General features: G+C 39.8%; 1 protein-coding gene across 4 annotated transcripts in view; it reads left to right on the forward strand.

Moving 5' to 3' along the window:
* The window catches only part of CDK15 (cyclin dependent kinase 15), a 109,458-nt gene that overhangs the window by 17,504 nt on the left and 64,456 nt on the right, over nt 1–27,498 (forward strand). For all 4 annotated transcript variants that reach the window (XR_008627394.1, XM_055122780.1, XM_055122779.1 and 1 more), the window contains exons 5-8: nt 4,960–5,054; nt 5,956–6,018; nt 15,306–15,429; nt 17,662–17,782. Coding sequence is in view for 3 of the 4 variants with exons in the window: in XM_055122780.1 (XP_054978755.1) it covers nt 4,960–5,054; nt 5,956–6,018; nt 15,306–15,429; nt 17,662–17,782 (403 nt within the window). In the remaining variant the exon portion in view is untranslated. The remainder of the gene's footprint in view (nt 1–4,959; nt 5,055–5,955; nt 6,019–15,305; nt 15,430–17,661; nt 17,783–27,498) is intronic.

Genomic DNA, 27,498 nt, shown 5'->3' on the forward strand with positions numbered 1-27,498 from the left:
GGGATCAAACCTGAGTCTGCTCCTTGCAAGGGAAGTGCCCTGCTTGTTATACTATCTCTCTGGCCCAGTTTATATTCTTTTTAAATTTTGCTTTTGGGTCACATTCAGCAATGCTCAGGTCTAACTCCTGGTTCTGTGTTCAGGGACACTCCTGACAGAGTTTGGGGAACCATATGGGGTGCCAGAGAGTCTTGTACAAGGGTAGGTACTTGTTTTGCACATGACTAATCCAGATACCTACCCATTGTATGATTCTTTGTTATTGTTGTTGTTGTTTTCTTTTTGGGCCACACCCAGTGATGCTCAGGGGTTACTCCTGGTTCTGAACTCAGGAATTACCCCTGGTGGTGCCTGGGGGACCATATGGGATGCCAGGGATTGAACCCGAGTCAGCTGTGTGCAAGGCAAATACCCTCCTTGTTGTACTGTTGCTCTGACCTTCCCCCCTCCCGCCCACTGTACAATTCTTTTTTTTTTTTTGCTTTTTGGGTCACACCCAGAGATGCTCAGGGGTTACTCCTGGCTTGCACTCAGGAATTACTCCTGGCGGTGCTTGGGGGACCATATGGGATGCCGGGGATCGAACCTGGGTCGGCCGCGTGCAAGGCAAACGCCCTACCTGCTGTGCTATCGCTCCGGCCCCCCACTGTACAATTCTTAAGGAGATAGACAATAAACAGATATTTAACATGGTCCTATTACAGTGTGCATAGGCTCATCTATTCAAGCAGTCAAGATTGGCAGAATTCAGAAGGCATACTACTTAAAAGGATAGAAGGAAGGGGGAAAGGTCAGAAAGGCTTCCACAGTATGAGAGGGGTTTCCTAAGCAGGACCTCAGAGCAAGGCTTGTACTTTGAACTAGGACAATGAATGAACACTTGTTCTTAGGTTTAAAGTATTCTGGGTGGTAAGATAGGGGCAGGGAAGAATAGGATGTTGAGATGATGATCTTCTGCTGCTCCAGATGATTAGACCTACCTCATGACATTACGTCACCACATACCAGTAATTCCTTTCTTTAGACCCATTCTTGGTCGAATCAGAAACTCCTGTCCCTGTGTCATTCAGAGTGGTCAGTGCTGTGGCAAAGCACAGTGGGGAGAGGAGATCTAGGGCAGTTGAGGGGAGGGGTTAGAAAAACCAAGACTTCATATGTCATCTGAGCAGAGACCTGGATGAAGATGGGGAGGAAGCATACAGAGAGCTGAGACAAGGTGGGGACAGAGGCAGGTGTGAGACTGGGGAGAAGGGCAAACAAATGCCCAGAGAATGGCAAGGGAAAACCAAGAACCAAGTAAGAAGGTGGTACAGGTACACATTCAACAGCATGGGAAACCTAGTCTAAGCAATGAAAAGGTCTGTCTCATGGTCTCAAGAAGAATAACACAGCTGTGAGCCCACAGCCCAGACAGCCTTGTAGTTATTAGCTCTTGATAAAGAGAAGATTTTGGAAAACCAGTTCCAGCCAGCCACTGAAGCATGAAACATAACATAAATAATCTAAGATGTTAATCTGGTTGTGGGAGTCCGAGAAGCTGGTGACTGGGATAGTGTTCTTGTTTAACTATGTAGCATTTGCCAAGGTGCGGCACAGAGGATCTGACTCTGTCTTCAGGTCAACCCTTCAAAGTCTTTGGAGAAAAGGTGTTCTCTCTCTTTCATAAGGAGATGATCCAGACTTTTTTTAAAAAATTGAATTATTGTGAGGTACACAGTTACAAAGTTGTTCATGTAAACTTTGTATGATTTCAGTCATATAAAGTTACATCACCGAACCCTTTTCTAGTGTTGAGATGATCTCGGGTTGATATTCTTTCCTGAGCCTACGGGAAGAGAGTGAAAGCTTCAGGATGTGCCTTAAGGTTTCTGGCTCCACCGTTAGTTTCCTGTGAATACACACATGAGTATATGGGGAATCAAGTACAAACACTGGACTCAGCATTATAGTTGGTGGAGTGATGATATCCAAAGGACAGGAACAGTTAGGGATGGGGAGAAAGTATAGAGGTTAAGGTACTTGTCTTGCATGCAGTGGATTCTCAACATAGGCAAAAGTGACCCCTAAAAACTGGGAGTGGGAGTGACCTTCAAGCCTCCATAAAGAAAATGTTTCTAATTGTTATTTTTAATTTAATTAATTATTTTGTTGTTGGTTTTGGGTCACCCACCAAACAATGCTCAGAGGTTACTACTGGCTATGCACTCAGGAATTACTTCTGGCAGTGCTCAAGGGACAATGTGGAAAATGAACTGTGGTGGACTGTGTGCAAGACGAATGCCCTGCCTGCTGTACTATCGCTCCAGTCCCTAATTTTTTTTTAAAAGGGAAAGTTACCCTTTCCCCTTTCTCTTCCCATGTAGCCTCGAACCAGAATTAAGGACATTAAACTGTAAAACTGTTTAGCACATCTACAAAGCAATGATCTTGTAAAGGTGAAATAGTGAGTTTAGCTTAGAAGAATTTGGGGGCTAAAAGTCAAAGTTAGAGCTTGAATTATTAGAGGATTTAAAGGTAAATAGTCTTTTTTTTGTGGTAAGAGGTTCCCAGCTTCCAGCTAACATGAGCCAAGAAGGAAATTCACTGGCTCCCAGATCTGCTTGCCCTTGACACAGAGCATGTGATCTGGAAGCTATGTCTCTTCACCTCCCAACAGTTTCTCTCTGCCTCAGTTGTATTCCTAGGCATGTTCTGAAAAGGTGTTGATTCATCAATTTTATATTCTTTCATTGCATACAAAGGTGAAATCACCCATACTTGTCTTTTTTCTTTTGACTAATTTTGTTTTGAATAATTCCCTCAAGTACCTTCCATTTTGTTATAAATGATCATATACATTCATATATATGGTATATATACACATATATTATTCATATATAAGATATAGTATCCATTGTAGAAATGTACCATGTCATTTTAATCCAAATGTCTATTGATGGGCACTGTGGTTACTCATATTTCAGCTATTACAAATAACCATGCAATAAATATTGAGGTGGATGTAACTTTTTGTGTTAATTTTTTGCATTCTTTAAGTAGATGCTCAAAGAAAGGAATACTAAGCCATATGGTGTTTCTACCTTTAGCTTCTCCTTTCTTCTTTTAGATTTTGGGGCCATATGTAGTGGTGCTCAGAGTGCACCTTCCTAGCAATGCTCAAGCAGACCATGTGGTATTGAGGACTGAATCTGAATTTCTGTCATACAAAGCATTTACAAAGCCTTTTGGGCAACCTCTCTGTCCTATTTTTAGCTTCCAAAGGAATCTTCATAAAATATTGCAAAATGTTTGCCCCAACTCTTAATTTTATCAGTAATGAATAAGATTTCCTTTTTCTATATCCTTCTCCAATACTCGCTGAAGAAAGCATCTCTTTCTGATGACACCAGCAAAATAAACTCCCAGAGTTGGGTTTTGTGCCTGTCTCTGCACTAATCACTGTGTAGGAGGGAGCTGTGTTCTGACCCACCAACCTGGGTCACATGCCCAATTGTAGGGTGGTACCCACCAAACAAGAATTGCTTAGGCTGAATAGAGAGATTGTGGGTTCCAAGAGGAAAATAGAACTGTCCCCCTAATTGGGGGAATTATTTCATGGGAAAAATTGAGAGAAGATCATTCATTAGGATAAGAATCCAAAAGAATTTTTGTTCTAAAATTTTGCAGGGAGTCCTTAGGTTGGTTTTGAGTTTTCTCAATTCTGGTTGAGAGCTGGTGCAGGGATTCATGGTATATCAGCGTACCCTGTGTATTTGTTGGCGTGGATTTATCTTCAACGCTATTCCTATGTGAGTGAATGCCCTGAGCTGACTCCTTATCTCCTGGTTGTGCCTTTTCTGGTCTCTACTCTCCTGAAAATCAGGGGTCTTTTTAACTCTGGAGTCCCTAGAAATAACCTTGAAACTCCCTCAGGCCACTCTCTGACTTTTTGTGGTAACTTCTCAACCCTTTATGGCTGCCTCTTATTAATAATAAGCTGTTACTGAAATGCAAGAGAGACTCCTTATCTTCCCACTCCCACTTCTCTGTGCTCGCCAAGTTAGGTTCTCTTCTCTTCTCAGGTTTACTTTTGAATTCTTTCCACAGAAGTTGGCAACTCTCCCTTTAAGAAACCTCCTCCACCTTTTGTTATATTCAACAATTATTCATTCAGGGCTCTATCCCTGACTTTCACCAGTCACATCTGTGGACCCTAATGGGCCCTGGAGGATGCTGAATTTTGGAGAATGATCTCAGGTTGCAGAGTCCTGCTCTAGAAGGCAGAACACTCCATTTCCTGCTCTTCCATTGGCCTTTGTCTCTCCTGGCCTCCTGTCTCCTAGCTCCGGAGCAGAGATGATAAGATTCCCAAAGGAAAGCATTTGCAAAGTGCTTTGAGTGCTTTGATGAAATTGATTGGGTAAATGGAAACATATTTTTTGACTACTCTAGCCTGTAAGAAAAATAAGTTATGTTAATATAATGACTCACCATTTAACAAATAATGAAGGGTTCCTTGTAATTATGATTTCACAATCAGAAAATTCTTTTTCCATTAGTAAAATAAACCATAATACTTGATTTGAAATGTTTTTTAAAAAATTAAGTCTGCTTGATATCTTTAAGACAAATACTTTCAGACTGGGTATAGCTCAGTGGTAGGGCCTTGCATATGTGAAGCCCTGGATTTGATGGCGGGCAAGGAGAAAGGGAGAGGGGGAGGGAGAGAGAGAGAGACACAGAGAGAGAGAGAGAGAGAGTCTATACATGGACCAGGGAGTTGCTCAAAGAGCTGGAGGACGTGTTCTCTGTGCTTTACATGCAGGAACCCCTAGTTCTATCTCTGAATCCTCATGGTTCATAACCCCCTCCCTAGCACTGCAATGTCTCCTAAGCACTGACAAGTGTGGCCCCACAAAATAAAAATGAGACAGCACTTATTATTGATGATTAAATGGACATTTTCTTTAATTTTTCTAGCTTCCCTCCTGAAGGGTATGAAGCATGCCAATATTGTGCTCCTGCACGACATAATCCACACCAAAGAGACGCTGACATTTGTTTTTGAGTACATGGTGAGTTGCCCTAATGTTCTACAAAGAATGAGGGGAAAGTCTGGTGCTTGCATAATAAATGTGTTAATATTTTATGGCATGATAAAACTTTCATTGCAGCAAGGAAAGTGTCATGGAAATTGTCACTACTGTGATTAGTAGAGTCTATTGTTCTCATACCCATTCTTTAGTCTTGCTACTTAGCCCACATGTTTTTGCTGCCTTCCTGCTCTCTCACCAGGAATAATAAATAAGTACTATGAATTTGCCTCCTGAATAAATCGTTCGCACTTATTTCAATCTATTTTTAATCACCAGCGGAGTAGAAAGCAACATTTTTTTCATGACACAATATGCTACTCACAAGTTCTTAAAAATTTGTAGCTATGTTTACTAATTAATAATGAATTTTTTTATAGAAACACATTAAAACAAGCAGAAAAAAGCTGGAGAGATCATATATGGCACTTGCCGACTTGATGTGGCTGATTTTGGTTCAGTCCTTAGCTGCACACAGTCCCCTAAATACCTCCAGTAATGATGCCTGAACACAGAGCCAGGAATAAGTCCTGAGCACAGCTGGATATCACCCAGAAACCTAAATTAGAATAAAATAAAAGAAGAAATTATAAGTCATGTGTATTTGACCTGCATCGTAGAATACTAGTGGGTGAACAGTCTCTGGGTCATTTTATTCAGATGTACTCATTTCAACTGACTTCTCATTGCATTGGGAAGCAATCTTCTTCCTAAAAGCAGACAACTGTGCAACTGTGGTGCCTCGTAAAAATCTAGTTATATATTTTTGTACCTATTTTAAAAAATTCTCTAACTTTGTAATGAATTTGAGAACAAAGTCTATGGTCCACTTTAGGACACAGTCTAAGCACCACTGACATCTCTTTCTCCCGCCTTTGTCCAGCACACAGACCTGGCCCAGTACATGTCTCAACACCCAGGAGGACTTCATCCTCATAATGTCAGAGTGAGTATGTCATGGAACTATAACAGAATAAAATTATACTTAACTAAAAATTTCTTTCCTTCCCTTTAAACTTGATTATTTTATTCTCTTCCCCCTTTCCTTTCATTGCTATTACACACAGGTGGCATGTACCCATTTATTCCTGACCCTTTAGTGTAACATTTTTGTAAGTCACCTGTGTTATTGAGGATATCAGCAGTATATTGCAGGATTCTTTTCTGGTTTTCTCAGAGCAAAAGAACTTTGAAAAGCCATTGCAGAGCCATAGCCATGGCACTAATTAAGAAAATTAACATCATTGATATTTTAGAGAAAAGTTAAAAAGGCAAGTTTCAGGAAAAGAGAAATAGCCAGGAATATTCTCTGAGCACCACTATGTATCACTCAGAAAACAAAAGCCCCCAAACTAACCAAACAAAAAACGGCAAGTTGCAGGCCCTGGAAATGCTTAAATAAAGGGCTGGAGTTTATGCTTCACTATAGGAGCCCCAGCTTTAATGCCTGGCACAACATGCTCCCCTGAGGACCATCAGGAATGAGCTCACAATCACAACCACAACTAGCACTGTGCTAGGGATAGCGCCTTGATTATGTAGCCCCTACCACCACCATGACCCTCCTGCCCACCCAAGCAAGATGCTTTCTTGATATGGAGCCTTGATTAGCTGCTTTCTGGACTGCATAACTCAGTAATAATCCTCATGCTTATTATCTTTTGAAATAGCACTGAACTGCACTGTCATCCCGTTGTTCATCTATTTGCTCCAGCGGGCACCAGTAACGTCTCCATTGTGAGACTTGTTACTGTTTTTGGCATATCAAATATGCCATGGGTAGCTTGCTAGGCTCTGCTGTGTCGGCGGGATACTCTTGGTAGCTTGCCAGGCTCTCCGAGAGGGACGGAGGAATTGAACCCGGGTTGGCTGTGTGCAAGGTAAACGCCCTACCTGCTGTGCTATAGTTCCAGTCCATCTTTCAAACTATAAACCAATAAAAAATAAGTATATTGAAAGGGAAAAAGAAGTGCATTGAAAAGGAGAAAATGAAGCCAGGTTATAATAAAAAGAAATACCTTCTTTATTTCAGGCTGCTGTGGTCCATGATAAAGTTTGTGTTGAACTCACTTTTCTTGTCCTACTAGGGTTAGCAAATAACAAAGTGGCTTTGTTGGATCTTAGTTCATTACCCTTTTGCCTGTTCTATCAGATTCATTATGTATGGAGCCAATTTGTTTTCTTGGAATACAAATAAAAATGAACTTTTAACTAAATGTAATTCTGCATGTTATAATTTTTTATTTTAATTTAATTTTATTCTTATAAAGTTGTTCACAGTAATTCATTACATCTAATATCCAAACACCAATCCCACTACCATTGCACCTTCCTACCGCCATCTTTCAAATGTTTCCACTTCAAATCCCAAACTGTGTCCCCAAAGGCAGAACTGAAACAATTAATTTTGTATTGCTTATTATGAATAATCTGCTAAAAATGGTTCAGTAAATTTTCCTTAGAAGAAAGTGTGTAAATATTGTTGTATTTCATCCTGGAGCCATTAAGCCCTTGTGTAAGAGGTTACTAACATGTTTGTTAAACCCCATAAAATATTGTGTGCTACTCTTGGTACAATCAGTGGTATAGACTACGAGAGGTCGTGCTCCAGGAATTCTAAAATTTAGAATATGATTATACAGCAGATTCACTCATGGGTGAGGCTTGTCTGAGCCTGTGTAGAGCAGCTGTGAGCATGGCAGCAATTGAGTTCTGAAGGTTTTCGGCTGCTGGGGCTCTGTTGGGGCAGGGAGGGAAACTCACCCACCCACTCTGATTTGCCGTGGTTAAGACAGCCTGGTGTGGTGTCTGGAGGCATCTCTGTGCATGTCATTTTATGTTGCTCTCTTCCAGGAGCTCCATGTTATAAATTTTTGAAACCATTTGCAGCTCAAACTTTTCACTTCCTAATATTTTATTGGCACTAATTGACTAGCCCTTAGCATAGCTATATGAGATACATATGCAGTTTGCATTCCTTTATGTTTTCATTTGAGAAATATTTACCAAGAACTTAGTAATATTTTAAGTTCTGAGTTTTCAATAATGAATAAGTTGTGTTTCTTATTTTTAATGAGCTTGAAATCCAGTAGGATATGTGAACTTGGATAGACAGTAATAAACAAAGTAATGCAGGCTATTGGTATATTAGGTAGAAGTATGTGCGAATTCAGAATAAAGACTAATCCATTTTTGGAAGCAAAGAGGAGGGTTGTAGGGCAGAGTATCAAGGAGAGTAAAAAAAACCATTTAAAATGGCTATATGAGAGTGGGATGGAGGACTAACTAGAAAAACCAAGAAGGAATATTTAGTCATGTGCTAAGAACCCTACTGAGGATGCAAGCCTTTAAATTATCTTCAGGGTCATAGAATTTGTTTTAATGACAGTGTCTACCTTCTCTGAGAAGGTAAATAAACTGATTTAGAGTTAAGGTTTGTCAAATACAAAAGAAGAAATGACAGTTGGGGAAGAGTTTAGTAGAGTGTTGAAAGGTTAAAACAAAGGTCAGTGGTTTCTAGTGGATATAACCTAAGGGGAGGAAGAGATGATAGCAGGTACTGATAGGAAGGGATAGAGCAGAAGAATCAAATAGCTAGATACACTGATTAAATAGAAGAATGGATGGAGAAAGAGTAAATGTGAAGAAGATTTTCTGGCTTGTATATCTAACACATACCAGGAATTATACTAAATGTTCGGAAGGATAGAAAGGCATAGAAGACACAATTCTTGTCCTTCAAGGCACTTACAACCAACAACAAGATTTTTTAAAAATGTGAATACAGTACATTTGTAAGTAATGCCAAATAAGAAACAAGATAATGCTTTATAGATGTACATAGAAGTAAAAGCTATCTTCTCATTCTTTTTTTTTTTTTTTGCTTTTTGGGTCTCACCCGGTGATGCACAGGGGTTACTCCTGGCTTTGCACTCAGGAGTTACTCCTGGCGGTGCTCAGGGGACCATATGGGATGCTGGGGATCGAACCCGGGTCGGCCGCGTGCAAGGCAAATGCCCTACCCGCTGTGCTATCGCTCCAGCCCCTATCTTCTCATTCTAAGAGATTTTTGTTAAGCCAAGTCTTAAACCATATGCTGCATTTGAAGAGGTTGAAATAGGGGGACATATTACAGAAAAGATCTTTGCTTTTAGATGAAGTTCAGAGCAGGGAAGTAGAGGATATGTTCAAGAGGAACCAAGAATCGATGATCAGGGTTATAGAGACTACAATGATTTCCAGTCTTCAGGTTCTGACCCATTATTGGATTATAAATGTAATTTGATAATTAGCAACCAGCACTTTAGAGAATGGAATGAATGAGAAGGAATGACAACATATTATATTTTGTATTATTTTATAAAATCTTCATTCCAGCTGAAACTATACATATATGTTATATATATGTTCGCATATGTGTGTGAATAGTGGATATACGTAGTTTTACTGTAGGCTATATTTTTTTAAAAAGTAGCCTCAAAAGCTCTGGGTCACTCTAGCTTCTTTCTTTTTCAATATTGGAATCCGAAGCTCTAGAGGATATTTGGCCTGAGGTTATATAGCCCACTTTTGTCACAGCTAAAAGGGGTTCTCTGGTAAGATACTTTTCCTCTAGTGTCAAACTGAATCTGAAGTCCTGCTGTATACATAAGCCTATGGGGATGTTCTAGGAGGTAACTGAGATCCTCTTTTCCTAAGATGTGAATTTATTCCTTAATAGAATTCTTAAAGGGAATTTAGTTGAAGGAAATTTGTGTAACTGTTATCTATGGAAGGGATTTAAAAGAGGAGCCTAGAGTCAGCTGTTGTAGGTAGAAGTTTGTTGGTGTGGTCTAGCCTTATTAGTTGGAGAACTTCAGTGAGCAGATGAAAGGCTGTGGTCTGATGGTAAGACTAAGATGAAGCACAAATTTCTGAATCTCTAACATGCTTCAAGGTGATCGAGATGCTGCTGCTGGATTAGTAGCAAGATTCTACATAAAAAAGTTATAACTGATGATAGTAAAGGTATGGAAGAAAAGGAACGTGAAAAAGGAAACAGGAGTTCAGCTAGGGCAAGATAGCTAACTGTGCATGTAGAGGGAACAAAGGGGCTAAATACAGATTGTTTTGAGTTCAGGAAAAAATGAATTGCAAAAAAATAGATCCAGAAAAAGATGTTTTTATGGAAGACAAAGGAAGAGATCATTTTAAGCAAAGCCTGGCTGAGAGTATGTCAAACACCAAGAATATAGCTGAATCATGATTGACTGCAAGGACCGACCACATCATTGAGAGACACAGAATAGAGGAATTTATTAGGGGCACATGGGAGAACAAAGGAAGAAATCATCCCACCAATTTAAGTAGGGTTACTTGAATATAGACAGCGGTGACAATGTGGCTTGTCTGGAAACTGACATTATCTCCATTCCAAGAATTGAAGATAATTCAGTAAGGCTGGATTTTAGATTGAACAGAGTTGGAGATAGTTAGAGTTGAGAGCTCAGTTGGAAGCAGAATAAGAAGGGCCTAGTTAGATTATTACATATAAGAGTCACTAAGTGGTTTTAAATAGGAGGTGGTGAATTTAGATTTTCTTTCCATAAAGATTATTTTAATGACTTAAAGATGAAAATATTTCAAGGGTACCAGTACTTTTCAAAAAATGTTTGGACCTTGTCCTTTCCTTTATATTTATTTTCTTTCTACTCCCACCACATTCTCTCGTTTCCTGTTCTCATTCTCTAAATGTTGATGTCTGTAAGGCTTCTAGACTTGACAATAATCAGGACAGCCTTGGTGCAGATATGAGATGACAGAGGAGGAGAGTGGGTATACATGTGATCAGTTACATAATTTATGGGAGACGGAGGTGCCTGCAGTTTTTCTAACTTTTCATGTGGAAATGGGAAATGGATTTCAGAGGTCTATAGCAAGTAAAGCTGTTGACATGCTGGGTTTGAGGCCATTATGGGATGTATGGTTGACTATATGGGTCTAGGGCTAGAGACCGAACTAAATGGGCTGAAAATATGCTTTGTGTGCTAGAGGCCTGGGTTTAATCTGCAGGACCCCATTTACTCAAGTAGTTCTGGGAATGATTCTCCAACCCCACCAAGCAAAGATTCAGAAATAGTGCCCAAAAACTGCCATAATTTTTTCATGGTCCACCCTCCCAAACTCCAGTGCCCCAAAACAAGACTCTGTGGGTGTAGAATTGAAGAAACTGATCTGAGTTGGAGATAAAGATGGAGGGACAGGTTGAGCCACAGCCTAGTGCTCTGGGGGATATTTCTGGCTCTGTATTTTGGTGGTTGCTCTCAACAGCGCTCAGGGGAGCTATGTGCTGAGGATCAAACCAGAGTTGGCCTCACGTAAGGCAAGTTCCTTCATACCTATGCGATACTGCCGGCTGTGAAGACAAGGGTTTTTAACCAAAGTGTATTTGTGGTCTGGAGAGATAGTCCAAGAGGCCAAGGCACTTGTTTTGCATGTGGCTGAACCAGGCACTACATATGCTCCCCCACAAGCACCTGGGGTGATACCTGAGCACAAAGCCAGGAATAAGCTTTGAGGTTCATGAGGTGTGACTCCCTTCCCTCAAGCACCAGCCAAATGTAGGTGTTAACTGAAGCAGTGTCTGTGAATAAGATGACTGAGGGAGAGTATATAGGTTTAAAAGAGAAGGCTAAGGAGAGAGCCCTCTGGGTCCAATCTCCAAAAAAAAAATGGTTTCTAGAACATTGCTAGGAGCAAAACCCAAACACTAAGCCAGGATCCTCTAAGCACTGCTGGGTGTGACCACCCTTCCCCTGCTACTGCCCCAAAGTCCTATCATACCCTAAGGAATAACAATATATTAGAGATTAGTAGAGATGAAACCTATGAAAATAACAACCAGAGGTTAGTTAAAAATTAAAAAACAGGGGCTGGAGCAATAGTACAGTGGGCAGGGCATTTGCCTTGCACGCGGCTGACCCAGGTTCGATTCCCAGCACTCCATATGGTCCTCTGAGCACCGCCAGGAGTAATTCCTGAGTGAAAAGCCAGGAATAACCCCTGTGCAACACCGGGTGTGACCCAAAACGAAAATAGAAAGAAACAATAGGACTGAAAAGATAGTACAGTGAGTAGGAATTTTCATTGTACCTGGCTGATTTGGATTCAATACTGCACCCTAAATTATACCCTGAGTCTGCAAGGAGTGATTTCTGAATGCACAGTAAGCCATGAGCACATCTAGGTGAGATCCCAAAACAAAATAAAACAAAACAAAAATGAAGAATGTGTAAGAGGAGGAAGAAGGAGGAGAAGGAAAAAGAAGAAGGAGGTTAAGAAGGAAGAAGAAGGAGGATGAGGAGGAAGGAGAAGGATAAGGAGAAGAGGAAGAGGAGGAGGAAGAAGAAGATGATGATGACAATGAGAAGAGAAGATAGTTTTGGAAAGGAAGATAAGGTCAACAATTCCAAAGGCTGAAAAGAGAAAGAATGAGAAAAGCCCTTCAGATTTCCATAGCTAATAGCACCACTGACGAGAGTAAAAACATTATTTACTAAGTGATCATTGCAAAAATCCTTTAATAGATAAAAATCCTAAAATGTAAAAAATGAATTTTTACATTTTAGAGGACCAATGTTTGCATATGATTGCAAGACCTAGCCTGTGACTAGGTGAGATGCTGACGTGGATCAGAGAATAAAGTTACTGGAGCTGAGGAGATTGACTGCTGTTCATATATAGGCACTGAAATTAAGGAGGCAACACCTTTGATCCAGGTGCCCAAGCCTTGAAAAAAATGATGGAGAGTGGTGGGGAGATCCATGATAACAGGGAAATTAGGAGTAGAGGAAGATGTAGCAAGATGGAACAAAAGCCCAAAGGACAAGGCAGTGAAGCAATGGTCTTGAAGTGTCATTGAGGATTACAGAGGTAGCTAACTGCACCTTGCAGTGATCAGAGGTCTGAGGAAATTAAAGAAAAACCAACATTCAGTTAGAAATGTGTAAAGAAGAGTAAACTCAAGGTCTCATTGAAGGAAAAGAAGCCAGAAGGAAACTGAGGGAGTTTTCTAAGCAGAATTGACCAGTGAGGAATGAACAGTGCAAAGCTGTGGGGCAGGGAGGAACAACTGATACTTAGAAATCACAGAGCCATAGAGATGAATTCATGGGAAGGGAAGGAATAGTGAGAAAGGGTTCTATTTTGAGCAGTGAACTTTATGGAAGACAGGTTGGGAACCATGTAATGAGACTAGCCAGGTATAGTACTGGCTCTCCATAAATGAGTCCCAGAGTGAGTGAAGATTCTAGCTTCCCTGCAGAAGTTGGCGATCTGATTTACTTGTGTTTTTTTGGAGACCTAGCCTGAAGAGTTTTGAAGACTTTCTAGTTCAACGGCACTAGCCCAGTGGAATTATTTTATTCCTAAGAATCTCATTGTGTTGGAATCACAATAAACCTCCAGGGAATGGGAAATCTCCCTGGAAGGAATCAGCCATGATCTGTTTTGGTCACATGCAGCCTCAATGGTGTTGAAAGAAAAATCCAGGTTGGAAGGGATTACGGGAGTGAGAGGGTGTCGAGATTAGTCAGTTTTGAGAAGGGTGGCTGAGAGACATTCTTTAATACCTCCTGCCTTATCATTCCCGAGTGCTTGCAGACATTTGTGGAGCCAGAAGGAAAGGGATTGAAGGAGGAGGGATGACCAATTAGTGAGAAGAGTTTAACCCGGGGACAGGAAATCAACATCTTAGGCTGTCCCCTGAGAATATCAGCCTCTGGATCAGCTGATCAGCTCGCCTCTTCCTATCATGTTTTAATTTTTTTACTTTCTTCTGATTTCTCAGGATGGTGTAGCAGAGTTAGGGAGACTTGAATCTGAGTACTGATCCTGAATCTTTCTAGGCACATCACTAAAGCTTCCTTGAGGCAGATTTATTTATTTATTTATTGGTTCTTTTGGAGGCCATGCTTGTTGGTGCTCAGGGCTTGTTCCTGGCTCTGCACTCAAGATTCACTCTTGGCAGAGCTCACGGGACCATATGGGGCCAGACATGTGCAAGGCGAACACCCTACCTGTTGTACTATCTCTCCTCCCTAGCCCCATTTTTAAAATTTGTTCATTGATAAGAAGCACCTCTTCTTCCAAGGGCTGTTTTGAGGCTAGACAAGATAGCTGTGCTATCGTTTTGGTGCATAATAATCACAAGCAACATGTAAAAATTTGGACTCAGATGTGTTTTTCCTTTTTTCCCCTTCTTCTTTCTTTATTTCTTAATTTCTTTTGATTTTTAAAAATTGTCTGATGTATGTTGATCTTCAAATTTTAAACTTTAAGACTTCAAAAAGCTTTTGTTTGTTTGTATGTTTGTAGGTCATATCTGGTGGTACTTAGGGGTAAATCCTGGCCTAGCACTCAGGAATTACTCCCAGTGAGGCCCAGAGAACCACATGGGATACTGGGGATTGAACTCTGTGGCCCTACGCAAGATAAGCACCAACATGCTGCGCTATCACTCTAGCTCCAACATTTTAAAAAGTTTTAATAAGTTTAAAATGTTCCTTTATTTCCTAACACCACCTTAGGACAAACTCCCCAGTCTGATCTCCTTGTGTTGATGTTTTTAAAAGGGTTTCCGATCAGAGTTCTTGGAAAACATAAAGCATTTGTAAATCTTAGAATAGCATCTTCAGGTCAATTTTTATTTTATATTCCAAGTTCATTGGTGAGAAAAATATTAAATCTCTCGCATCTCGATCAATAAGTAGTTTTCCAAGGGAAATGTCTAAATTACACTTTAGATTTTTTTTTTTTTTTTGCTTTTTGGGTCACACCCAGCGATGCTCAGGGGTTACTCCTGGCTTTGCACTCAGGAATTGCTCCTGGCAGTGCTTGGGGGACCATATGGGATGCCGGGGAATGAACCCGGGTCGGCCGCGTGCAAGGCAAACGCCCTACCCGCTGTGCTATCGCTCCGGCCCCATACTTTAGATTTTTAAGGAATTATAGTTCCTTCGGATTCCAAGAAATGAGAATTTGGGAAAGCCAGCCTCCCTCTGTTTAGGATATGGTCAGCTTACTTGACTTTCTTTGTCCTTTATTTACCCCTTGAAATGAAAGAGAAAATTTTTTTTCTTTTTGTCTCTGAAGAGATATTTTACTATAGTCTTTTAGAGAACTGTTTTTGATTTAGAGGAGAAATCAACACATTGTGGTTGAAATCTGCTTAGATAAGGTGTTCATTTCTTCCAGCTTTTCATGTTTCAACTTTTGCGGGGCCTGGCGTATATCCACCACCAACACGTTCTTCACAGAGACCTGAAACCTCAGAACTTACTCATCAGTCACCTGGGAGAGCTCAAACTAGCTGATTTTGGTAAGTTGTCCCTTGAGTCTCTTTTTTTGGGTTGTGAACAATAATGCTTTTGTGTGCACATGTTTAAAGCATTGAGTAGACCTAGCTTTTGAAAAGTAGACGCCACTGGGGAATATAGTGCATTTTGAGGATATAAACTGCCATGTAGGAAGTGTGAAGCAAGAAAAAGGGGAGATCAGTAGCTCCCATCAAGGATCTCATCAAGCCTGACTCTAATTCAATCCTAATATATGGGCATCCATACTACCCCACTGTCATTTTTATTTATTTTTAATTTATTAAACTAAATTAAAAGATGTTTTTGCAGTTCTGGGAATTGAACCCAGGATCTCAACCCATACAAAGCAAGTGCTTACCACTGAGCCATATTCCCATTAGCACTGCCATTTTTAATGCAGAGAGATTCATAGAGTGAAATGTAAACTGTCTATGGTCAATTTGCCTAAAGCTGAGTGGATATACAAATTTTATAAAAAGGCATGCAGCTAACCATAGGATAAAGAGGCAAACCCCAGACTGAAGGGTAGACTCTTATGAGAATAGGTAGGGACTTAGAGTTCCCGTTCTCGCTTATTAGTGTATTGAGACAGATCTGACCCTGTGTAGTTGAGATTATAATTCTTTGAAGTGATGAAGATCTCCTGAGGATCACGTTATATTTCCATTTTAGCACTTATAATTCCATATATGAACATATGTTTGTATGATGACTTGACCTACTCTGTAATACTGTATGCATTATGAGGATCATGAGTACCTTTTAAAAACAATTTTTAATTATTTTTATTTATTTATTTAATTTTTGCTTTTTGGGTCACACCCGGTGATGCACATGGGTTACTCCTGGCTCTGCACTCAGGAATTACCCCTGGTGGTGCTCAGGGGACCATATGGAATGCCAGGAATTGAACCTGGGTTGTCCGTGTGCAAGGCAAATGCCCTACCCGCAGTGCTATCACTCCAGCCCCAGCATTTTTAAATTATTTTTTAATGAATCACTGTGATATATAGTCACAAAGCTTTCATGATTAAGTTTCAGGCATGCAATGATTGAACACCCATCCCTCCATCAATGTACATTTTTCACCACCAATGTCCCCAGTATCCCTCCCATCACCCACCCCCTACCTCTATGAAAATTTTCTTTTTAATATCTCTCTACTAGTCCCTTTTTTGCTTATAACCATAACCATAATGACCTCTACCATAAAAATTAATATTGCTTGAAGTTCTGGTTTTATGTGAGTTGAGGAAACACTCCTTTCTGGTGGATGACAAGTAGAGACATTATAATTGTAACCCTTTAGTCTGAGGTAGCAACTTTTATCTGAGATGGTAGCATTAAAGTATTTAACAGACATCTATTTATCAATTCCCAACAACTGCAAATTATGTTGAATTTTTTCAGCTATAGATTATGCAATATTATAAGAAAAGTAGCTAAGGGGCAAAGCATACTTTTATTTTGCAGAGAACCATTGAGAATGATTTGTCTAAAGTTCCTCCAGTCTAATTTGAATTAGCAGTTGCCATTCAATAGCAACTGAAAGAGAGGTTTCTAGACTGAAGAATAAAGGATAGCCTTGTTAGTTGGGATTCAGCTGATGTTACAGAATTCAAAAATTGTGGTGTAAACACACTAGAAATTGAACATTTTCACACTTAACATTGTAACCCCAAACATTCCAAGTTTATACAGTAACCCTGTAGTATCCCGTGTGTGTGTGTGTGTGTGTGTGTGTGTGTGTGTATGATGCTGGGTCTTGAACCCAGGGTCTCACACATTGAAAACAAGTGCTTTATTATTGCATCCGCCATGGTGTTTTTGCCACGTTCCTCTTTTGTGTCCCCACAATATTTAGAGTATTCTAAATAGCTGCATATTTCAAGATTGCTACCACCTTCTCATCTTTTGGAACACAGAGGAAAGGGAAGAACTCATAGCTCCCCCTTTCACATCTCACTGTGTTCATAGCATGTAGGTAAGAGTGTAGTTACTCAGTTATACTGCCCTATTGGTGAAGGCTACTTCTAACACAAAATTTGAACAATTCACTTTAGAAAATAAAAAGGATCAAAAAGTTGGATAACTGTAATAAAAATACCAAATTTATCTTATTTTAAAAGTAGTTATTCTGCCAGTTCTATTCTCCTTGGTGGAATTCTCTTGGATCTCTGTGGCTGTCCAGAAAATTCAGGGCAATTTCTCTCTGTGCTTTCCCCTTTGGTAAGGCCTTGCTCGAGCCAAATCCGTTCCCAGCCAGACATACTCCTCAGAAGTTGTAACCCTCTGGTATCGTCCTCCTGATGCGTTGCTAGGAGCCACAGAATATTCCTTTGAACTGGACATGTGGTAAGTGTTAGACCTCCCAAATGAGGAAAATTTACTGTATCCAGAGTCATTGACTTCTCACTTGCCAACTCCATTTCTAGACCTGTTGCCTGCCAGTCAACTGACGTAGCTGTCAGCACTTCTTGTTTCAACAAAGACCCTCATGCATCTTGGGCTTTCTTGGCTCCCAAGTATACTTCACACACAGAATCAGGCTTTTCTCTTTGGTTCCCTTAAACTTTACTTTTTTTTTTTTTTGCTTTTTGGGTCACACTCAGAGATGCTCAGGGGTTATTCCTGGCTCTGCACTCAGGAATTACTCCTGGCAGTGGTCGAGGGACCATATGGGAGGCTGGGAATCTAACCCATTTCGGTCATGTGCAAGGGAAACGCCCTACCCGCTGTGCTATCGCACCAGCCCTCAACTTTGCTTTTTTTGATTTACAATAAAAACACAGGTACTATGTATTTACATCACTAACTCTCAACCAAAATCGGTTTTAATCTCCTGCACCCCCAGTTCACTGACTCCCTAAGAGACAGTGGTGATATTTGAAGAAAGCTTTTTTTTTTTTTGGTTTTTGGGTCACACCCGGCGATGCACAGGAGTTACTCCTGGCTCTTCTCTCAGGAATTACCCCTGGCGGTGCTCAGGGGACCATATAGGATGCTGGGATTAGAACCCGGGTCGGCTGCGTGCAAGGCAAACGCCCTACCCGCTGTGCTATCGCTCCAGCCCCTGAAGAAAGCTTTTATTGTCACAGCGATATGAGGAGCACCCGTGGCATAGTGTAGGTAGAGAGGCTAGTGATGCTACTAAATACCTATAACATACAGGGTGAACTCCCACAACAGAGACTTATCCAGTCCCAAATGGCAGCAGGAATGCAAAGGAGAACCTTGTTAAAGATAAAGAAGCTTTAATAAGGTGAACTCCACTAGCTCACCCACAACCCAGGGAAACACGGACCTATCATAAATGCTGTATATGTTGCCACTCTCAAGCCCCCACACAGAGAGGTTTCTCTCCTCTGTGCAATTCTTCTCATCCTTCCCTCATCCTTTTAAAATGAATACTGCGACATTTTTGTGTATGTTAGAATGATTTTTCACTTAACTTGTTGTTTTCATTTTTAAAAATTATATACACACATATTTATGTATGTATATTTTGTTGTTCTGGTTGTGTTGCCCATTGAACCTAGAGCCTCACACATACAAAGCAAGTGCTCTATTTCTGAACCAGACCCCCGGTTCTTATGGTACACTGTTTTCAGTCTTATGTGACTTGCATTTTTCATTCAGTAAGTTCTAAAGTTCATCCATGTTGATCTATGTAGCTACACTTATTTCCTGTTGATGAACATTTGAATTATTTTTACTTTAGTTTTCACTGCAAGTATACTTGATATTTATATTTCTATATTTCTAGTGTTCTAACTTAGGAGTAGATTGGCTATAGTGTGCAATATATATAACAGATGTAAGTAACAGATATATACATACCTCTCGGAGAGCCTGGCAAGCAACTGAGAGTATCCCACCCGCACGGGCAGAGCCTGGCAAACTACCTGTAGCGTATTCTATATGCCAAAAACAGTAACAATAGGTCTCATTCCCCTGACCTTGAAAGATCCTCCAATCATTGGGAAAGACAGTAAGGAGAGGCTGCTAAAATCTCAGGGCTGAGTGTGATAGAGACATTACTGGTGCCCGCTCAAGTAAATTGACAAACAGTGGGATGACAGTGATACAGTGATATAGTGATAGTGTGCAATAGGATATATGAATGTTCAGCTTTGCAAAAGAGTGCCAAATTGTTAACAAAAGTGAATGTTACAATTTATATGCCAACAATGTCTCTTATCCTTATCTGTACCAACCTGATTGGATTTCTTAACTTTAATTTCTTTGTTTTGTGCATGCGCGTGCACGCACGTGTGTGTGTGTGTGTGTGTGTGTGTGTGTGTGTTGTGTTTGGTTCTTATTTTTTTTGCTACACATGGCTACACATGATACTTAGGGGTTATCTCACTTCTGTGCTCTCAGGACTCTGTGGTGCTGAAGATTGAGTCCTGGGTCCCTGCATGTGAAACATGCTTTCAGCTCATGGAGCTATATCTCCAGACTCAACATTAGCTTTAAATCTAGAGCATAGAATTTGTATCATGCAGTAATCTAAGTTTGTATTTTCCTAATTTATTTTTTAAAAAATTTTATTTTTCCCTTATACCTTATACTAGCACTGTAGTTTACAAAGTTGTTCATGACTATTTGTTACATTCAATATACCAACACAACTCCCACCACCATTGCACCTTCTACCACCTTTATCTCCAATTTTCCCAACCACCCCCCAAGCCTGCCCCCATAGCAGCCCCTCAATAATTTATTTTATATTTCTTGTTATAATTTGCTAAAAGAATGATCAAAAAATGTTTACTCAGAAGAACATTAGTGAAGATTGTATATCTCATCATGGAGTTATTAAGTCCTTGTATAAGAAATTACTAAGATGTTGTTACAGGTTAAGCCTTATAAATTGATACTTTGTTAATTGAGATTTGATGCCTGCTATATTGCATCCCATCCAGAAGTACAGGGAGTTGGGGGGAGGTAGCCAGACTCTGTGAGAGCTTGGAGGTTTCAGTTACAACCTGTATGCCTGAGTTTCTCAACAGATTAATTCCTCATGAGGCTCGTTCGAGCAGTGGAATCTGGCCCGGAGCATGATGTCGATTATGGAGTATGGAGGTTTTCAGCTGCTTGGGCTCTGTTTGGGTAGGTGCTAGGTTTACCTGCCCCGCTCCAGGGTATCCAGATGACTCAGTATTGGATGGGGTTTGGAAGAATCTCTGCATCCTATTGAGCTCTCTTGAGATTTATTTGTTTCTGGATCGAGGCCAGTTATTTTCCTAATTTCTAATGAACTTGGATATTCTTTCAAGAATTAATTGCCTTTTGCATTTCTCTTTCAAGAAATATCTGTTTGTATCTTATTTATTTTATTTTGGTCTCTGACTCTGCCTCTCTCCCTCTCTCCTTTCTCTCTTTATTGACTTATGAGAGTTCTTACATTCTGTGTATTCATCTTCTATTTATGAGTGTTACAACTAGCCTCTATGGCTTATGTTTTCATACCTTTCTGCTATCTTTTAGAACAAAAGTTCTTAATTTTAATGTTTACAACCTCATCAATCAATCTTTTCATATTATGATTAGTCCTTTTTTTTGTTATTTGAAAAATCCTTCTTTCCTTGAGGTCAGAGTGGTATTTTCCCAACACACTCTTTTAAGAGTTTTAAAGTTTTTTTCCATTTCCTTTAAATCCTTTATATACTGGAGATTGACTTTTGCATGAGCCAAACAATTGTCCCACCCCAATTTCTTCAGAGTTCTATGATAAACCTCATGATAAATCTCTTATATATCAAGTTTCCATAAATGCATAGTCTCCTTTTGGGCTCTGCATTCTCTTCCTTTGTGGTCAATTATCTGTCCCTATACCAGTGTCCCACTTTATTAATTTTATAGCTTTGTGATAATACTTGACATCTTGTAGGATGAGTCTTTTATTTATTTCATCTTCAAAAGTGTCTTGGGTATTTTTTCTTCTTTGATTTTTTTATATGAACTTTAGATTCAGTGTTTTAGGTTTCATGAATGTTTCTAGTGGTATTTTCACTTGACTTGCACTGAAGCTATAGAACACAATGAGGGTACTTAAAACTTTTATAATATTATCTTCCAGTTGTGCAATATGGTATAATATTTCTCTATCAATTTACTTCTCTTTAATATCCTTTTAGTAAAGGTGTATAATTCTTTCTCTAAGGTCTTACATATCTAGAGCAAAGATTTCCATAAAGTCTACTTCTGTTGTTTAAATTTGTTCTTGCACATGGCACCTTTTCCCATGCAGATTGAGTTGTTTGTGACAGTGATATGCTGATTTTCCTTGGAATTTAATTTTTGGAGCATTTTTGAGACCTGAATAGGATGATGTCTCTTGGAAAGGATTTACACTTTATTTTATGCCCATGTATTAAAAAAATTAATTCAGGGCCAGAGTGATAATACAGTGGGTAAGGCACTCGCCTTATATGCTGCCAACCGGATTCAATCCCTGGCATCCCAACTGGTCCCCTGAGTACCACCAGGAGTGATCCCTGAGCACAGAGCCAGGAGTAAGCCCTGATCATAGCCGGGTGTGGCCCTAAAGAAAATAAATTAATTGTTTTGTTTGGATGCCACATTGGGTGGTGCTCTGAGGCTACTCCATGCTCTGTGCTTGGGGAATCATGTGATGCCAGAACTGAAACAAGGAATCTGCACGTTAAGGATGTGCTCAGCCCATTCAACTAACTCTCTGGAACCTCATTATTGTATTTTACATGAAGGTTGGTCTGCTATTTAGATCTTGATTTCTTAAGCCCATTTCCTACTAATAGAAGTAGAATTTTGGGGGAGGGGGTGGATGACAAGTTCTAAAGTTGGAGAGTTGGGGCAGTGAAAATGTGAAGGGCTTGGTATGTCTTGTTGGACCAGAGCAATATTTTGACAAAGTGTTGAAAAATGATAATACTATGTCAGAAGGACATGGGAAATAGTAGTTACGTTTGGAATTTTTTTTTTTGCTTTTTGGGGTCACATCTGGTGATGCTCAGGGGTTACTCCTGGTTTGGCACTAAGGAATTATTCCTGGCAGTACTTGGGGGACCATATGGGATGCTGGGGATTCAGCTGGGTCAGGGCCACATGCAAGGTAAATGCCCTACCTGCTGTATTATTGCTCCAGCCCAAGTTTAGAAGCTTTCTTTTCTTCTTCTTTTTTAAAAAATCTTTTTGACAAAGGATGATAGATGTTTCTTGACTCCTCAGATATGGTAAATTATGGGGAGGTAAATACGTGGGGGAATCCTTAATTGTAGCCATAGGTCAGTTAGCAAGATTTATGTAGTTTTCCAGAGGCTACTTGTTGGTGATAGGGCGCTTCTTCCTCTCTGCTATGGGAAGGGTGAATGCCTTGCTTTGGCAGATGGATGATGCCTTGCTTTGGCAGATGGAGAGGTCAAGGGTTCATCCTGTGTTTGCTTGCTGTTCTCTTCAGCTCAAAGTAACACTTATACCAGAGTAGCATATTTGAGCGGTGACATATTCTGTCCTACGAGACAAAGTTATAAAAGGTACAGGAAAACTTAAGAGCAGTGATAGATTAAACAAAACCAAAGAGACACACCAACTAAATATACTTTAATGTGTAGTCCTAAATTGAATTTTGAGGAGAAGGTAGCAAAATAAGTCTATGGGGACAATAGGTGAGACAATAAGTGATATTTAAATATGGACTATGGGGTAGATACTGGTATCATATCAGTATTAAATGATTTGATCTTGAAAATTTCAGTTTTAGGAGGGGTTTAGCATATCTACAAGTGCTAAACTAGCTCTCTGGCCCCTGCATAGTTGTTTTTAAAACTAATTTATTGAATAATAAATAATTTATTGAACACCATGAATTATAAAGTTATTTATAAAATAAAATTATAAATTATAAAGTTATTTATAAAATAAAGTTATTTATAACAATATTTATAATTAACTTCCAGGGGTACAATGTTCAATCACTAATCCTTTCACCTAAAGTAGAAATAGAATAAGCACCTTTCATTGAATTTACTAAAATTAATTCACTCTCATTCACTCATTCACCTAGTTGTTAGATATTTGGTGTTTGCATTACATCTCATTCTGTGAGATACTTCTTACCCTCTTCATTTATTTTTCTTTTCAGAAAGGAAAGAAAGGAAATGAATAGCAGATTTTCTAATTCAAAAAGAAAAAATATATAAGGAAGCAGGGGATCCTATTGTTTTAGGCTTTGTAACTCTGTAGGGACAAATTGAGTACCTGGGTAGGAGGCAAATGACTGTTGGCAAGCTTGAGAGACTTTGTCTTAGAGAAATAAATTCTAACGCATAATGGCAGAACCTCTCCTACACTTGAGCCCCAGTGCCATTGGGAAACTCCAAGCAAAGTATTAGACTATAGAAGATGGACACAGTGGTTAACCCTAACACTTGCAGCCAATGTTTTCTACCCACTACATCTTTTCTGTATTATTCTTCTAAAGCTTCAAAGATTCCATTTGCAACTTCAACAAGAAAAGCTTCCATGTTTTAGAATGATTATATTGTTTTTACTTTTTTGTGTATTGTGCTAAAATGGACATAACATGCTATGGACCATTTAAAAATGTACAATTTAGTAAAGCTGAGTCCTTTCACAGTGTTCTGCAATTATCGATCACTTCAGCCATCTCCAGACCTTTCATCACCCCAAAGGATACTCCGAACCCATTAAACAAGAGCTCCCTGCACTTTACCTTTTCAGCCCCTGGGAACTTCAATTCCACATTCTGTCTCTCTGAATTTGCAATTTACCACGGATTCAGACAGCTGCTGGTTTCAAGATTACAGGAAGTTGTTCCTGCCCATGAGAATCATTGTAGCTGGATTTATGAACACAAACTTCCAAATACAAGTAATGGCCCAGGGAAAGACACATGGAAATATCCAGCGATTGCACTCTTAATTGCTGCTCTGAACAGCAGATTTTATTTATTTTTATTTATTTTTCAGTAGGGAAAAAATAAAATACAGATTCATTTCTCCCTAAAACATTTTTATATGCTCCTCGCACCTCTCAAAATCCTAGAACTCCTGAGATATTTTCTGTCCCCCGAGATTGCCAAAGGAATCTGAGGAATCTTTTTCTCTCTTGTGGAAGAATTTGTTCATGCTCAGAATAGAGAAAAGGTTAGTAGGAGAGCCAGCAAAGGCAAGAAACATGTAAGATGCTTCCTTGAACTTGACTGAAGAACCACAGTTGGAGCAATAAAATGACCCAGCGCATCTCTCCTTTCTGGAAGGATTCGCTGTTTGAAGCCATCAGGCTTTTTTCCCTGCATGTGAAGTTCCCCTTCATCTCCATGAGCTGCCCCAAGGGTATCTCCATACAGCAGAAATCCTCTGAGAGGCCCAAAGATATGTAGGGTAAGAAGAGCCACAGGAATGAAGATTAAGGAACAAAACAGAGGAATAAAAGGAAATAGGAACTAGTTCCCTATCTGAACTTGAATGTTCAGAATATTGAACATGTTTGCTTACGGCTCGTCTGGGGTAGGCAAAATGGATGATAGCCACACCACATGTATTCTTAAGTTTAAGAAGCAAATAGAAAAATAAAATCTCTCTGAAGAACAGATGAAAAAATAGGAAGATGAACTTTACAGTTTTAAAAAACAATGCTCGCACCTAGATAACATCTTTCATCTTTTTGACTTGAGATTCACAAATATATTTTCTTACCCCTGCATTGATATATAGGGCACTTAGAGATATCCCAGGTACTGAAACAGAGCTGAAATAGAAATTCTATCTGACTTTAATTCTAAGTGTGTCCACATATGTATACATGCATGCACACACACACACACACACACACACATACACACCTCTTATATATGTATGCTTTGGTTGTAGTTAGGTTAGAGAAGGAAGGTTTTAATCTGTCCTTAAAACAAGTTTAAAAAGTTGGGGCTGGAGCGATAGTACAGCAGGTAGGGCATTTGCCTTGCACGCGGCTGACCCAGGTTTGATTCCCAGCATCCCATATGGTCCTCTGAGCACCGCCAGGGGTGATTCCTGAGTGCAAAGCCAGAAGTAACCCCTGTGCATTGCCAGGTGTGACCCAAAAAGAAAAAAAAACACGTTTAAAAAGAAACAGGTAAAAGAATGCCTGTTACTTAACATACAGCTGCAAAAGGAGAATTTCCATCAAATATAAATATTTTTTTTGTGTAACACAAATATCTGTTACTCTGAAGTATTTACATCTTGTAGTTGCTAGTAACCAGAATGGTTTTGAACCACTATACAGTTTTTCATTCTATTTATTATATTCTGTGTGTGTATGTGCGTATGTGTGTGTTTGTGTGTATGTATGTATTCATGCCATAATAGGAGGTGCTCAGGGCTTACTCCTGGATCTGTGCTCAAGCATTACTCATGAAGGGACTGGGGGGATCATATGATGTCCAAGGGATCAAACATGGGTCAGCCATATGCAAGGCATGTGCCCTCTCCAGTTCCTATTCTTAATAGATTGTTTATGTCTTTAATATCTGTTTCTTTAAAGACAAGAATCTTTTAAAAAGATCATGAATATTTATAAACAAATAAATAGGTCAGAGAGATAGTTCAATGGACTAAGTGCAGGCTTTGTATTCAGGAGGCCTGGAGTTCTATCCCTGATATCATATTCCTGACACCCCACCCCCAACATTGCTAGGACCAAACCCTGAGCACCAAGCTGGGAATAGTTTCTGAGCATTGCTAGGTGAAGCTCCAAATCCCTTCCTTTTCCTAAATAAAAATAAAGACAAGCCAATTGGGAGCTTCATTATTATTATTTTGGTTTTGGAGCCACACCTGGAGATGCTGAGTGGTTACTCCTGGCCTTACCCTCAGGAATCACTCCTGGCAGTGCTTGGGGGACTATATGGAATGCTGGAGATCAAACTTGGTATGGCCATGTGCAAGGCCATAGCTTACCCACTGTACTATCATACTGGCCCCCAATTAGGAGTTTTAAAATAAAATTTGAGGAAAGAGGACTCAATGGGGTAAATGCATGCATGCAGGAAGACCCAATTTGATTCCCAGCATTGCATAGTCCCCCGAGAATTGCAGAAAATGATCCCGGAGCAGAGAGCTAGGAATAGCTCCTGAGCACCACTGGATGTAGCCCCCAAACAAAATAATAAAGTAAAATTTACCTTAGGACAGTATTTATCATATTCTTTTGTCTGTTTTTACTATTCACCAGATTTTAAAGTTGCATTTATCTGATCAAAGTTCTTGTATTAGGGACTGGAGAGATAGCACAGCGGGAAGGGCGTTTGCCTTGCGTGCGGCCAACCCAGGTTCGATTCCCAGCATTCCATATGGTCCCCTGAGCACTGCCAGGGGTAACTCCTGAGTGCAGAGCCAGGAGTGACCCCTGTGCATCGCTGGGTATGACCCAAAAAGCAAAAGAAATAAAAAATAAAATAAATTTTATGATAAAGTTCTTGTATTAGATATCAAGATATCTCATTTTTAAAATCAGTAGAAAGAAAATACAGTAGTCATTATATACAAAATAATTTTCTATTTATTTGTGCTTTTGTTTTTGTTTGGGGGTCATAACCAGCTGTGCTCAGAACTTACTTCTGGCTCTGTGCTCAGGGATCACTCGCTCCTGTTTATGCTTAAGGGAACATACTCAATGATGAACTGGGATCAACTGTGTGCAAGGAAAATGTTTTTTTTTTTATTTTTTTAATTTTTTTGCTTTTTGGGTCACACCTGGCGATGCACAGAGGTTACTCCTGGCTCTGCACTCAGGAATCACTCCTGGAGGTGCTCAGGGGACCATATGGGATGGGATGCTGGGAATCGAACCCGGGTCGGCCGCGTGCAAGGCAAACGCCCTACCCACTGTGCTATTGCTCCAGCCCCTGCAAGGAAAATGTTTTACTCTGTACAATGTACCACTATTTATTCCTGTGGCAAAATAAAACAAATATTGGGGATGACAACCACATCTTGCTTGGAGAGGAAAAAGAAAATGGCCTGTGAAACTCAATCTGATAATATATTACACACACAAAAATCTAATGTATGTGCATATAT

This window comes from Sorex araneus, chromosome X (assembly GCF_027595985.1).
Source record: "Sorex araneus isolate mSorAra2 chromosome X, mSorAra2.pri, whole genome shotgun sequence".
In the NCBI taxonomy this organism is placed as follows: domain Eukaryota; kingdom Metazoa; phylum Chordata; class Mammalia; order Eulipotyphla; family Soricidae; genus Sorex; species Sorex araneus.